Source organism: Rhopalosiphum padi, chromosome 3, assembly GCF_020882245.1.
Source record: "Rhopalosiphum padi isolate XX-2018 chromosome 3, ASM2088224v1, whole genome shotgun sequence".
Taxonomy (NCBI): Eukaryota; Metazoa; Arthropoda; class Insecta; order Hemiptera; family Aphididae; genus Rhopalosiphum; species Rhopalosiphum padi.
In genome coordinates this window covers 19,761,826-19,778,520 of record NC_083599.1, presented here as the reverse complement: position 1 = coordinate 19,778,520, position 16,695 = coordinate 19,761,826, and the positions used below count along the sequence as shown (strand labels likewise).

General features: G+C 25.2%; 1 protein-coding gene across 1 annotated transcript; it reads right to left on the bottom strand.

Moving 5' to 3' along the window:
* Positions 1–5,175: 5,175 nt before the first annotated feature.
* Positions 5,176–13,677, bottom strand: LOC132927292 (putative serine protease K12H4.7). The gene is made up of 10 exons (XM_060991802.1): positions 13,483–13,677; positions 11,004–11,217; positions 10,717–10,898; positions 9,780–10,015; positions 7,493–7,628; positions 7,228–7,414; positions 6,197–6,326; positions 5,872–6,004; positions 5,534–5,703; positions 5,176–5,387 (listed from the first exon to the last, which is right to left on the bottom strand). Exons 2-10 carry the CDS (start codon positions 11,193–11,195, stop codon positions 5,248–5,250), a joined length of 1,506 nt encoding a protein of 501 aa, XP_060847785.1. The 5' UTR covers positions 11,196–11,217; positions 13,483–13,677; the 3' UTR covers positions 5,176–5,247.
* Positions 13,678–16,695: the final 3,018 nt, after the last annotated feature.

The following is a 16,695-nucleotide window of genomic DNA, read 5'->3' as shown; positions in this document are numbered from 1 at the left end:
AGTTTTAATCAATTCTAAATTACAAATCGTATTAGGAAAAAACCCAGGACTTAACGCTGTAATGTCGGTAAGGGATATTATACTATTAAACAAAACTCAAAAAAACAATTTAGAAAAAGAATACAATCCAAAAGAATTAACGTTTAAGAAATATGCACCTATTGCACCTTATCGCTTCTGTTGATGTGGAGAGGTAATTTAGCCGTTGTAAAGTAATACTAAGATCGAATTGCCGTAATTTTAAATTTGAAAATCTCAAATTATATGTCGTTTTTAACTGTTTTCCTCGTGAAGTCTCAGAATAAAAAATTTTAATTTGTATTATGTACCTATTATTTATAAATTATAGTGAATTCTACTTTATTTTCAATTTAAATATTTCAATATTATAAATAAACATTTATGAAGTAATAAACAAATATTATATGTATTTAAATATTTTTAATTTTGTACTAAATTAAAATCCGTTCCCTATTTATAAAACTAAAAGATTTCTATTGGTTCTCGTATCTACTATTTTTTGTATGTACAAACTTATGTATTAGGTAGTCAAGTAGGTAATTTATTAAAATTATTCAATATGTTTATATGATGCCGTTGAAACGGTTTTAAATTTACGGATAAAAATACAAGTAGTTGTACTTGTATTTTTACTGATAAATAAAATAACTCAAACTATAGTCGAAAGGAAGTGAATACCTACCGTGGATACTGAATTTAAAACGTTTTAACGCCATCATATTATAAACGAACCAATTAATTAGGAACCTAGGTAACTGTTCAAACAATTTGTTATAATATTTATGGTTGCTTGCGTATATCTAAATCATTTACGTACTTGACTTTCGGATTTCTGAATGTATCTAACCTAACCTACTCGGATGAACACTGGAATGAAAAGTATGTATAAACAAACGTTTGGATGTTACAAAATTCGTAACCATTATTATTCAGGTTAATATGGGTGTGAAACAGTCCAGAGAAAATTTAATTTAAAAACTATGTATAGGTAACCATTTTTTTTAGAATATTATCTAATTTCATAATATATTACTGATGGATGATACTATTGAATAGATCCAAACTATAATGCATACGTTTTGAAATGTGTCGATAACGAGAAATATATATGATAAAAATTGATAGTAAAATATTATTCATAATAATAATAATTATTACTAAATAACTAATTAAAAATTTGAACTAACCGCTTAACCGTAAAAAATACATACAAAATGTCAAAATTACATTTTATTCGATGACATTTTTAAAATAAAAAAATAATTCTGGTTTTGATTAATTCGGGTGTTTTGAAAACCTTTTTTTACTTTTATATAAGGTATTTGGAAGTTTCAGTTGTTATAGGTTTATAGAGGTGTTACGAATTCCAGTTAATTCGGATGCAAGGCCCTGGCCATATATATGCGTATAAAAAGACGAAATAAAATAATACAAACAAAATATACTCACTTTTAATGATATACAGAATTTTACTTTATAAACTTTTAAATACCTATTGTAATAATTTCAAATCGAAGTCCAACTATTTCACTATGAATATTTTGTTTTTATACCTGTGTTTTAAAGGATTGTATCAAGGTTAAATGGTAGTTGTAAAATGTTTAATTAGCTTTGTGAAAATACACTAAATGTACTATTTTATTTTATACATTACGCACTTGTTACTGTTATGGCATTTTGACGATCTCATCAGAAATCATAAATAGGTACCTATTTAATGAATAAAGTGAAAAATGTGTATAGTTTTAACTGAGTGCACTTTTATGACAAATTGTATTTTATATTAGCAGATAACTGATGTCTGTTAAATTAATAATAATGTTTTTATTTAATGCGTATACCTATTACTTACTGACAAACTGTAGGTACATTACCAGTTTGAATGCTTCTTCAAAAATAATTAAAATATTAATAAATTAATAATTATTAAAGCTGAATTACGTCAATACAAATTAAAAATTAAAATACTTACTTGAAAAATTTCAAGCGTCATCTAAGTTTCTGTCTATACTTAGACACGAGTAAAAATGTAATAAAAAAAAAACAAAGTAAAATATTGAAGTTTACATTTAAAATATTTATTAAGTTGTGTTGTACGTAATAAAATGTTATTTAAATATTTCAATTATGTAATATATAACATTCCAAGAAATATATAAGACTAAAACGTAATAATCATATTTTTTATCGTTTTCTAGTTAATTAAGTTAATAAAGTATTTAATATATTTAAAAATATTAATATCAAAAATAACTTGTTATTCAAAGTCTCGTAATTAATCATTTTTATCATATTATAATTGTAATATTATATTAATTATTAATATATAATAAATAATAATAATACACTATTAGTAGTTTTCGGTTCGTGAGAGTAAAAACGAGCGAGTCGAAATCGTTTTTACAGTTTTCCGAGTGTATGATAGTTTGATACTTGGATAGCATTAAATATTCCGCTCTTATAACTTTCTGTGCCATAATACTGCGGTATAAACCCAATTAGAATTGAAAAGTTTTAATGTTTTGCATTATAAGCCGTTGCAGTCAATTTCAATAAATGTTTAACTTCAAGTAAAATCAAGAAGTGTCCTACTTATTAAAGAATGAAGGGAAAAATATGTCAATATCCTCTTAGTTATTTATGTTATATATATGTTTATTAGGAAATTGTTTTCATTTTCCCTGGCCTATATTTTTATCTGTAACTGTTGTGTCTTTATGGTCACAGTAATCAATTTTATTTTCGAAGTAGGTAATTACATTTTTTTGCTTTCATTTTTAAAACTTTCTATAGTTTCAGTTATTATAGTATTAAGTGTAAACTAATAAAATATAATTTATTAGTTATTTTATATAAATATTATTTAAGAAGTATTCAAGTATCTCATACAATTGTATACATTTTATTGGATTTTCTTGAGATGAAAAATCACGTAAAAGTGTACAACTATGCGTATAGTATAAATTATAATTTATAAATATACGAAAAGGACGTAAAAAGAACCAATATAATGGACATTATCGTGCGTTGAGGTTAAAACTACATACAAAAACATTACACGAATTAACGTTTTTCAATGAATTATTTTTATATTAATTTCATTTTAATTGTAACCCATGTCAAAACCCAAATGAATAATATATTCCCTTTGATCTCCGGCTTACATAGAAATCATTGGTGTTTTATAGGTGTTTGTATCAGAGTTTGAGAGTTCTAACATATTTTGGTAAGTATTTTATATCATTAGAATTACGTTCAGTTAAAATATAAGTAATGCTGTTATAGCAGATATTAGTAGAAACTTTATTTTCAGATTACCCAGTATCTCAGCTTAAGAGTAAGATTGAAATATTTTGATAGATTCTAAGTTCTAACCAGCTATCAAAGCTATCAGAAAAATAACTTAAATTAGCAACTTTAGTAACTATGTATTATGTTCCAATGTTCCAAATCAACAACATTAAATACATTTTTATCGACTTGGTGTTATTGTCGTAGGTGAAATGTCTTCTAAATCCACAGAACTATCATAGTTACATTAACTATACTAGTCATATTAAAAAAGTCTTCGATACTAGTGACATTTTCTCAGCTCATTTAATTTTAAATAAATGGTTGTTAGACATAATTATCTATGTAATAATTATAAAAAATAATGAATTGCTCTAATTCATTTTTATTTATCTAAAAGTACATGTAATAGTTAATTCAAGTATTTTAAGTACTTTATATTAATATATGTATTTTTCAAACTATCTCAACTTACGGCAGATGATAATTGAAATTACATAAATGACTGTATAAAAAGACTATTTAGACGTTTAGTGTTCATTAAAAATGATGCCACATACATTATTATATCGTGAAATTATATGGAAACTTTAAGTTTTTTTAAAGATTATAAACATTCCACGTGGTTCACGTGTGAACTTAAGTGTGTATGTATGCTAAGTTTATGCCTAGATTAATATTTATTTATTTCAGCCAAAATTAATTACAATTGTATGATACAATAATAACTATCGTCTATAGGTATGTATAATTATCTATAATTATCCAAACCAATATGTGCATGTAAGCGATCTTCAACAAAGCACATCGCATTCATGGTTCTGAAATATGTAATTATTTACCTGAGGATGTGCACCTAAAAGACATTTTTGTTTAATTTTCATTTTAAAAAGGGACTCCACAAGACCACAAGAATTTATTGGCTCGCAAAAAACGAATATTTTTTTGTCTGAAAGAAATTACCATTGGTTACATACAATAAAATAGTCAGTAGAATTATATCATTTTAGACGTGTAGTATTTTATATTGACGCAAAACCGTCCGGATGATTAAGTTAAAAATATGAGTAGCTACATATTTTAACGGAATTTAAGACAATTAAGGTAAATCCACTGGCATTATTTAATTATCACATCCAACGCCGAGCATAATCTGCTACCTAGTGTACTATACTAATATAATATATAGGTAGCATAAATGCACGATTCACGATTTTATTATTTAAAATAATAATGCAGGTGTACATATTTTTCAAATAGACGTATTTATATTTATGAGCTATAACTCGCTTTAAAATTAAAATATCAATAAAAGCCTGTTAGGTGACATGGATAATATTCTTACATAGTCACATAATTATAACTTTTAAGTCAATGTGACTAATATTTTAAACTGACAACATAAAATTGGTTCTTCTGAACGTAAATTTAAAATGTATGTGTTTGTAAGACGATAACGACACGCGCATTCTTTTGATAACATTCACATTTTTTATTTTGTAAAATGGATAGAAAACATTGTGCAAGTTCAATTTTGTAATGTCCATTTTATGAAAAGTTAAACGTGAATTTTCTATATTTCACGAAGTGTAAAAAAGTGCTTTTCATTTTATGAAGTGGACAATATTATTTAAATGAAATGAATCATCTTCCCAATAAATGGATGTAACAAAACTATACATTTTTAATTTGACTTATTAAATAGACATCACATAGATTATGAGTGTTTATTGGTGTATCGCCATCGTGAATATTATTTTTATATTTTTCGCTATGATTAAGTGCATTATTATGTATCACTATACGCGAAACAGGTAATTTGCAAATAGGTATGACTATGAAAAAATTGAACGTACGAACATATATTGTATAATATGTTTATAATAATAATTACAACCACAAATAAGTATTAAAATTGAATAAACGTATCGCATACTATATATATTGAGCTGACTCAACAAAATCATTTTCCGCCAACCATTCTTTCAAATATGCTCTGATAGTAGTACGAGCTTGCGTTAACTCCGGGAGATCTGACGATGCCGGAGGATACATATTTGCGCAATGAGCTGTCCCTAAGAAATAAATGCACGTAAATCACAATCAATAAATTGTTGGCATTACTAAATAGTTTTATTTTTAGTTACCTTACACGTTATAAATAAATCAAATAAAAATTATAATAATATAATCATTTTAAATAATATAAATTAATAGTTACCATTAATAAAAATTGCCACGTTGTTTTTTGTTCTTGCGTGCGTAATACCTAATGCATGCCATGGATCAACAGAACCATGTATGAATAGTACCCGGCTTTCTATTATGTTCAAATCACCAAACATCGTATTAGTTCTTCCGACAGCATCTGATAATAGTTCCGCGTTATATCTAAACGGAAAATATTATCTTTAATACGATATGTTCGAATAGTTTCTACTGTTTCTAGTATTATACAATATATTTTATATATTCTACATTATAAATACCTACTCCTCTATGCCTATACTTAATTATAATAGATATTCATATTTATATACCATATGTTCATCAACTTACGATTTTCCAAAAATGTCCATGCACAAATTAATAAAAAAGTCTATTGGAAAGTTATGACCAAACACATGATTATCTTGACTGGATGTCTGATAAAATCCAAACTCTGTACAAGTTTGATATGTCCATTGTCGACCTGTAATACAATTTTTAATCACGAAAACATAAAGAGCAAATTTGCAAATTAAAAGTTAATATTGTATACTATTAACCACGTTTTACAATAAAATATTATGTATCATTCGTAATAATAATTCTCAAGCTATATTTAGTATAGGTATATAAATTTCATAACTGAATTCAATATACTTAAAAACTCAATACTAACCACCTCCTGCTGCACTACTGTTCCAAGATGTATTTCTATAAAAATCAATCAATTGGGAATAAATATTATCTTGGCATTCTGCTTTATGTACAGATAATAGTTTACTGTTAACAGCTGCGTACCTATCTAACTAAAACAATACAATATTATATTATTACAAAATTGATATAAACCAGAGCATTTACATTATAATAGTCAATAGATAATGTAATAAATTAGCAATGAAAGTTTATTTTTTAATTTTTATTAAATAAACTTAATAAACCAAAACTCGTCTCAGATTGTAGATATAATGTCTATAATGAAGTTCTTATGATTTCATATACGTAATTTTTCAGGGTTTGGTTAAAATGTTCAATATCGTTAGAATTACTTTTTCTATACAATATGATTCATTTATCTAGGATACAACATATTATTTTAGTCCATTTAAGAAGTTGATTATTATTTTGACTATAAATATAATGACATTAAAACCTAACGTGTCGCACAATTAGTAATTGTATTGAATTTTTTTTATGTATAACATCTAAACCTTTTATGGATTAGCCGGGACGTGGATTATAATATATTACATAAAAAAAAAAAAAAAAAAATGTGTATTTCTTAAATTATAATATTAATATAATCTGTAGACTGTAACCAACGGCAACCATTATAACAAAATATATTACATTTTACACTAAATTCGTGGGTGATTGAACCGCCTTATAAGGATTGAAAAAAGAAGCTGAAATACTCTCCGAACCTAAAGGAAATACAACTTTTATTGAAGACATCAAGACGTAGTGTCTGAGATTCACAGTTAGCAATTTACGTTTATCATGGTATCCCGTTTTCGTTCGTTTGCACGAAATGATTACAGCCATATATTTTCTTGTAATGAGTTGCATATTAATATTTACGTATCAAAACACTTTTTAAGATACATACATTTTTGTAAGACCATTACATTCATCGCTCTGTAGTCTGTTCAGAATCCAATGATGTATATACGAGTAGTGCATATGATATATTAAGTATTAACTTACTGGAGTTGGTATTGATTTGTTAACCATTATATCACATAAAGTTTCTATTGTTACCGAGGATCGATCAGGATTCGAATAATGTCTGTTGTCTTTATTGTATTGTACAATTTCTGCGAAATTATCAGCTAAAATTTCAAACAAATATGATACATCTTTATCATTTTTTCTATCTAAGGGATCACACAATCTAAAACATTTCGAAAATATTTATTATTTATACATGGAATGTAAGACAAGTCATATTATTGCGGTTGGCTTATATTACTTGAATTTTTTTTCAACTATTTTTGCTCCATGATCGGTTTTAAGCAAAACATTGATCATTTGATTTGCTTCTTTTATTTGTGACACACATTCTGGCTTATATGTTGCTAATGCATTTTCGACTACCATAAAATATTCTATAAAAATAAAATATACATACAATTATGCTAAGTTTTGTAATAGTATTATTACTCTATGATACGAAGAAAGTAAAATTATTGAATGATCTAATCCATTTTATATTTGACAAATAACAAATGTTAATTATACGTAAGTATATATTGTATTTATTACGATTTTAATTTTTTTTTTTTACCTGAAATTGTTTATTTATGTATTAATATTTAAACTTAATATCCTAATATAGCTCCCTAAGGCCTAAATAGTTAAAAATTATAACCATTATACAGTCAACTGTAAATTGTTTCTACTTGTATAAGCATTAAATGTGTATTTAATTGATAGTCAATATTATTATTATACAAAAATTTAACTCAAGAGACGTAGCCAGTTTTTTATAGTAGTGGCTTTATTCTCGTATAGGAGCAAGAGTGTTTACCGAAATTTTTCAAAAAGGCGTCAATTTTATATTGTCTATATATATTTAATTATAATTTTTAAATATTATAATTTTTTTATTTATTATTTTATTAAAAAATATGTATTTATAATAATGAACCAACAGAAAACAACAAAAATAATTTTTAATTCACTTGGCTCGTTTATTAGTTAAGTACTTAACTATAAGTACTTTAAGTACATAATGTCCCTTTATTGTATTAAATTGTAATAATAATTAATAGCCTTGTTAACAACTTAATTACCAAATTAAAAGATTAATGCTGGGTTGAATAAACAATTTATAAACATTTTTCGATTTAATATAGTGAGCTAATTTTCCCTCAATCATGATTTAAAAGTTCATTTCAATGAACTATTAAATTAATCAATAGACAATATTCTTTGAAAGTTTGAAGCCCGGCATAAGTATACTATAATTTATAACATAATGCAAATATAGGTAGTAATATAAACCTAAAAAAAACAATATTTTTTTTATAAATAGTAAATTAATATAATAACTAAAAAAACTCTTAAGATGACGCCACACCCGTATGTATATTATTTACGACGTGTACGTCTTACAAATATACAATATAGAAAATTTTAATTCAATAAAACCAATTTTGTGTGTTTAGCTTAAATATTTTAATAAAATTACCTATTATCAAACTTAAAGGTAAAAATTATCTGACATCTGTATTCTCTTTTTTACAGTGATTTTTAAGCTAGTTACGAGTATTTAAAATATAATATTTAAAAATACATGCTGTACCTTATACGTTTGTAAGACAGAGACAACATAAGGTTATATTTAATGACAAATTAACAGTTCAATCTTATAAGATAATAGCAGTTCAAACTCGTTAATAATTTTTTTCAATCGGTTTAGATTTACAAAGCTTAACATAATATTTACGAACATAGAACATATATCATAGATTTCTAGGTATAAAAGCCATTTATTTGTCTATCGTCAATAACAGTTCTCATCCAAGTTTTAGCTATATATAGAGTAGGTATCTCATAAAAAGTGGGTCATCCCCCTCCAGAATTTCTCCCGTTATAAAAATAATTTAAACCAGCATTTTACGGTTTATATTTATATTTATATATATTATTACAGGTATATTTACAACCCTTCCCAAGAAAATCACGTATGTGTTACTAATGTTATGAACCGTAATATCATACTATTATTATGTGCATTTGCCTAGACTATTAAATAGTGAAAACTATATATAAAAAAGCACAAGGGTGGACTGGGTGGAGTGAGAGCAATTGTTGATGTCAGTGTATACACTGTACAGAGTACCTAGTCTTAACTATGATTCATAAATCATAATCATATCGTTTGTCGTTTGATATAATGATGCTGTTGGTAACTGCCAGTTGGTACCTATATAATATTTAAAACTTTTGTAGTATCCTTCATATAAATTACAATTGTAGAACATTGTTATGCCTCACATAGGTTAGGTAAGAACACTAAACACAAATTTTCCTGGAATTTCGGGAAAATACTCCTCGGCCACCTAGCTACATCATTGATTTATCTAAATATTAGAATCTAATAGATACTCTTGTATTTGTACTGTTTGTAGACTAGACTATTAGTTTTATATCAACTGTTGTATACATAGTATTAAGTCTAATTGTTTAATGATTATTATTTAAAAATCACTATATTTTATTGGAAAATGACAATACATTTTTAATATACATACCTTTAAAATCAATTTTTGCCAACAAAGGCCCACTGGAAGAAACTGCTATGTGTATGAGATGTGGGTATTTCATTCTTAACCATGCAGCTAAAGATCCCGGGTAAGATCCTCCAAATGCTACCCATTTAGCTGTAGACGATATTTTGTATTTAATTTTGATATTAATAATGAATTCTGCCAAATCAGCTAATGCTTGTTCGCTGTTCAAGTACACTAAATTACTAGTACTTAAATCTCTGAAAAATATACATTTATACATGAAAATATAATAATAATCATAAATTAATAAAAAAATAAATAAATACAAATTACAATTTACAGAAAACTACTATTATAATAAAATTAAGCAGTGGTAATTATAGGTTAGGTATGATATTTTCAATTTTATTAAGAAATATTTTACACATTTATAAAAATATGCTGAATATTCTGAACGAAATAATAAATATATTGGTTTTTGTATTGTGTTTTTATTGTCATATGTAGAGATCTTGCATTTTAAAACAGAAAAATGCTTTGATTTTCAATTTCGAGAGTACTGTTTGCTAGGAAAACTAATCAATCTGGAAAGTCTCAAAAAATCAATCACGAAAAAACATTTTGAAACCGTAACCATCTTCAAAATTAAAGATTTAAACATATTATTTTTACTGCTTGTTCAAAAGTTGATAACAGTCAAAAATCTGAGACTTTCATCCAAACAAATAACAACAAATTTAAATTTGTTGTCCTAAATTAATTGTTCCCAATAGGCAATAATATACGACTATACCTATTATCTATACCTACTATCTGTAGGTATATAGGTACTATGTATATAATATGTCATACAATATCCATTGCAGATGTTATAATTTATAAGTTATAACTTATAACCCTAAGGTATAAAAATATTACCATTCAAATTCATTGATTTATATTTTATTATAATTCTTACTCAGTAGGGTGACTTTCGCCATAATACCGATGTTCCAATTGAAAACATAAGGCATTAAATTCTTTAGCATAATCAATCCAGGATCCGCTGCGCATCCATTTAGCTGAAATTTCTCCTTCTCCTCCAATCATCAAAAACACTGGTCCATCATCTTTATAATAGTCCAAATTCACTTGATATCTCTATACATAATTTATCAAAATTACCTTTATATTAGATTTTGAATTATTCTAATGATTATTTCGTAATAGATTTATACTTCATACTTCCATAGTATACCTACTCACCTGTTTCCACGTTCTATTATCAGTATGATTGAAATGATCTAATTTCTGTGTAAACCATTCGTCTTCAGCGTTCATTGCTTTTAATGATTCTGGCTCATTTGGTTCTCCTAAACCAATAAGAACGTTTTTCATACTGTTGGTTGGTGAACTCAACCACATAAAAAGCCACAATATAAAACATTTCGATTTCATTTTTCAAATAAAAATATATAATCTAAAAAAATATGTAATAATATATATTAGTATTTAGTATAATAATATTCATAAAATAGTTATAAATAGTAAATGTACAATGATATATTGAAATTTTTAGTTTAAATTTGAATTATTGTACCTAAATTAAAATTATGATTATATTTTTTTTTTGTATTTTTTTTTCTAAAAGATAGGTATAGGTTAATAATTACTTTGTTTACAAAATGTTTTTATGTAATAAAGTTATCAGATATTCAAATAACAAACTGAAGTAGGCACCTACATATTTTTATTAAAACATTCTTATTAGTTGTTAGTATCAATTTATAAATATATATATTGGCGTACCTGTTGCATTATATAAATCCCATCTTGTATCAAAAATAATATTATAAACTAAAATAAAATATATCGCTATTGATTAAGTATATTATATAAAACCTATGAAATCAGGTGAAGTGGCTGATGACTGATACATTCACTATAATAGATTAAAATATAGGTATGTAGATACTCATAAATTGCAATAAAGGAATATATTTTAAAATCAAAAGTGTTTTTTTTTTATGTGAATTATCTTATTTGAGTTTGAATTCATTAAGTGAACTTATTACCTATTGGCTACTGTCTACTATGTTTATAAATTTAAAAAAATTAAATTAAAATTTACAAATCAAAATATAATCATAAATTTAATCACTATATAAGAATATTTTTTAACATTCTTAAATTAAACATAGCTATTTTGCCTATTTATAATTATCCAGCTTATTTAATATTATCTTATAGAAGTTGAAGTAAACATCAAATAATTCATATAGACATATACTATATAGTTACAATACAACATAGGCAGGGGTGTATTTAAGGGAGGGACACATGGGGCCCGTGCCTCCCCCATTCACCTATTTTATACTTATTTTTATTATATGAAAAATTTTACAACTCTATACCCCATGTTCGCAAATTTGAACTTTTTGTTTGTGCCCCCCCCCCTTAAGACATTTCTAAATACGCCCCTGAACATAGGTATTTATTGTTACCTATTAACAAATTACTAATATAGGTAAAAAGCATCTAGAATTTAAATAGAAGTTTACAAAAATACACAACCTCTATTTATTTTAAATGAGATCAAAGTGGATCTATTTAACATTACTTCTGTAAAATCAATAGTTTGTATTTGATGTTCTTATTCGTTAACTACATTTAACTAAGCTACTGACAAGTTTCATAAAAAAATGATTAATTTAACAGTTTCACTTAATAGACCATAATATCCCATCATATCATGTACCTACGGATAAGCAGTGGTGTATTTATAGCGTAAGCACACAAGCTCCCCCTCCATTGACTGTACCAATGTATATTGTATATATTTTAATAACCACTACAGTAACTAGTACCTAACTACAAAATGGGCTAACACTACTCAATAGTCAATAAAAATATCCAGACATAGATATCAAATATAAATAAGTTGTAAATACATTAACATTTTGCTATTAAATATCCGAGAGCGTATTCAGCTATTATACTTTTAACTATGTTTTGTTTTATTTTTAAGCATATTACAGTAATCAGTAATATGCAATTAATTACAAAGTTATGATTTTTTTTTAAATTAATTGAATATAAATAAATATAAAAACAACACGTATCAATTGCTAAAAAAGTGCATATTTTTAAACTGTGATTATTTATTTGTTTTTAAAATTTATTTGTATGATTACATATTTAATCTTTCTGTTGAGTGTATTATATTCAGTACATATTAATTGTATTAAAGATTACATTAAATGCTTAGTGATTTTTTTGCAGAGCACAACATATAGCTACATTTTTTAAATTAATTTACCTTTTACAACCAATAATAATTATGATAAAAAATATGATGAAATAGGTATTAAATTTATATTTAATGGTCATACCTAATTATATTTTTATTCCGTCAGATATTTTACTGAAGTATGGTAGAAAGGAATAATCAAAATATTTACATTTTAATACTTTTTTCATAACTATCCAATGTATTATGTAGAAACATTTTTAAACTTCAAGATACAAGTTAGAAAAAATTATATTTTAGCATATCATAATTATTTTTTTGTAGTAACATATTTTTTTTTTCCGAAATGTTTTTAACTACCTATATAATAAAATTGTAATAACACCATATGTAAACCACACTACAGAGGTAAATTGTTAACTAAATAACAGCCAACAGCCATAATATGCATAGTAATTAGTAACTAATAAATTTAATAAAATAAAATGTATAAACCTGATATATTTCACGTAATTTGACCGAAGAATGTTTTTTAAAACACTAAAAATACTTCACTAAATATTATGTATAAGAATAATTTAATTTTAGATTTATAAAATTTACTACTTCACTCGTAAAAATTTATTTAGATTTTGTAAACATGTATAATAAACAAAATAAATTATTTATATATATAATATAGTAAGCTGGTTGGATACTATACAAGTATATGACCATCAATAAAATGAAAATATAAACTCTTTATTTTCCCCTCTTGATTTAGTTGAAACTAAATAATTAGATTATTTTCTTTTCTATTTATCAACTAATTAAGTAAGCAAATACCTACTTCTTAATGAGTTTGTCTTTCTTATCGTTAGACACTTATGCTCAGCAATAGGTATAAAAATTAAAAATCATTAGGTAAATTTTTAGATAAAATATAATTGTATTTAGTAGGTAGTATAGTTTATTAGTCGGTACTATTTTTTTTTTTTAAATAAATCAGAACATCAGATAGAAACCACATTTATCCATGTAATTAGAATTGTTTTGATATTGTTTTTTATTTTAAGGAATAAACATTTAAAAAAATCCTCAAAAAAACAGCAAGCATACAGATGCTTCCGTTTGAAGAAATTAAACTCATAATTTTATCATTTGAAAAATTAATTTTTGAATTTCCATGTATCATAATAATATTGAAAAAAATAAGAGAAATTCAAAAAAAAAATAGGAAAGATATTATTTATGCATACATCTTTTTTCAAACATATTCTAAACTATTTTCTGAAAAAACTATAAAAATTCAAATTTAAATACAGTAGAACCTCGATTATCCGTCACCCGATTAATCGTCTTTCTCGGTTAATCGCCAGACGACGGACAAAATGCGCGTTGCAATAAAATCTTATCCCCCTTTGTATGAGCACTATGAGCAGGTTTATCCGAAACTTTCCGGCAATATCTACTAGATAAGTGATAGGTCATAGGTATGTACATATATATATATATATATTATGGGTGAGATAAAAACAGTATATTGCGATTGTGGACGTATCTTTTTATTGAAAAGTCAGTTAGTACGCGTGCGCGGTTTTCGTCTCTTTTTGTGCAAATATTTTAAGTTTAAAAACACTTTAAAAAAACGAAAAAAAAAAAATTAATTAATTAAAAAAATAATAATAATAATAATGTAACAATAAATAATAGTATCTAAATATATCAATATGCATGTCATAATTATTGAAAAATAATAAATAATGTGTATTAATATGTTTAAAAAAATATTTGTTGCTCGCTTAACCGTATTTTCGATTATCCACCAAAGCTCTGGTCCCGAGACTGACGGTTAATAACCGGTTACGTTCTACTGTATACTAAATGGATCAAGCAGACACGCAGTACTACAAATATACTTACTGTATCATGTAACATGTTACTATTATATTAACATATTTCATATTTATAAGTATTAGTTTTATATTACCTAGGTACTTAGTATTTAGGTTCTATATAAATATATAATCATAAATTGAGTCCTAATAAAAGTTATGGTATTTATTAGCTTTTTTAAATTTTCAGAATGGTTTATACTATCATTTTTATTACCAACTTGTTCATTAATATGTGTTTGCTCATTTAATAGTTTATCATAAATAGGTACTAATAAACTAGGTATACTTAAAATAGGTACTTAATTAATTAATAGTCATAATATGTGTAAATAAAATACATATTAAATCAAATTAAGATAAATTATATTATACACATTATAAATTATAACTAAGTGTCTATCTAGTACCTATCCATTCAGTTAGCTATTGCCTATTGCTATAGGTATCATTATTAAGTCTAAATTGAATGTTTTAAAATTATATCTACTATATATCATAGACATTTAACACAATTGACTTTCGAGAGTGCTAAAATTATACACAGCTTAAAAAAAATAACTCAAATAAACATTATTTAATTATTAATAAATAACAAACTATATTAAATCAATTTTGATATCTTCAGTTTTTAATAATTAATCATCTTTTTTAAAAGTTTGACAAACAAACTAAATCCAGCATCATAAAATTACCAAATTAATACATCGCCAAATTATCATACTAAATAATTGAAAATTGAAATAATATATTATTGTTATGTGCGCAATGCATATTAACTTAAATCCTAAAGATTTTCTATACCTGAATACTTCATAAAATCATAACTATTACAATATTGTTGTAACTTTAGTTCTTAATTAATTTTAAAAATGCATTATTTTTAAATGTTGGGAGATCAATGCATTTTTTATTAGTGCGTTTTCTTAGTTTTTAATACCAGCTGACAGTCTTATACTTATTATAAGTTAATTATTTTGTACATAATAACAAACAAATGATTAAGTTATTATAGTTATTTACGTCAAAATAAGATTCTCTCGGAGAACGTAACTAATGCGCAGAATGTTTTCAAGGTGAATATCAGTTAATCTTGAACGATATATTTTATTTTTTAAAATCTCCAAATATATTATAAAAATATCTATTATGTGCGGAAAACCAGCTTTCAAACAAATATATTTGGTGATCCGGTTATTTTCCCTCCGCGGGCTAACCCCGGTTGGCTGTTATACAGTATACGTGACATATGCCATTAACGTTTAAAATGTAAAATTTTAAGCATTAAAACGCTTAAACTTCAACTGGCATGACTGTTGTTTTTATTATTACCTAAATGGCTAAATTTTAACAACATAGATACACTAATGATCCATGCAATTGTCTGCGCAGGCGGCGACGAAGAGATTAGAAATTGGCTACATTTTGCTCCTTAAACAATAATCACTAAAAAAAGTCACCTTAATGATCTATGAATTGTGATGTCCAATACAATAAAGGTAGGCAAATGGGTACCGCTCAGCTGTACAGTAGATGTCGAATTGGTCATTATAATGGGTAATGGGTATTTGATTATATTAAATCTGAATTCAATGATGTATCACTGTAGCATACGAAAAATTATTCTGAGCGGAGACAATCTGTCATGTCTAATATTACCAAATACTAAGTATATTTTTATTTTTATTATTTAATATTTATTTATCTATTATAGTAATTTAATTTACTATTAGTAATACCATCACAGAATTTGTGGTATCTATGTCATTGTGACATTATATGTATAAAATATAATAATATAGGTAAGAAAAAGTTTCAAATAGCTATTTTTAGG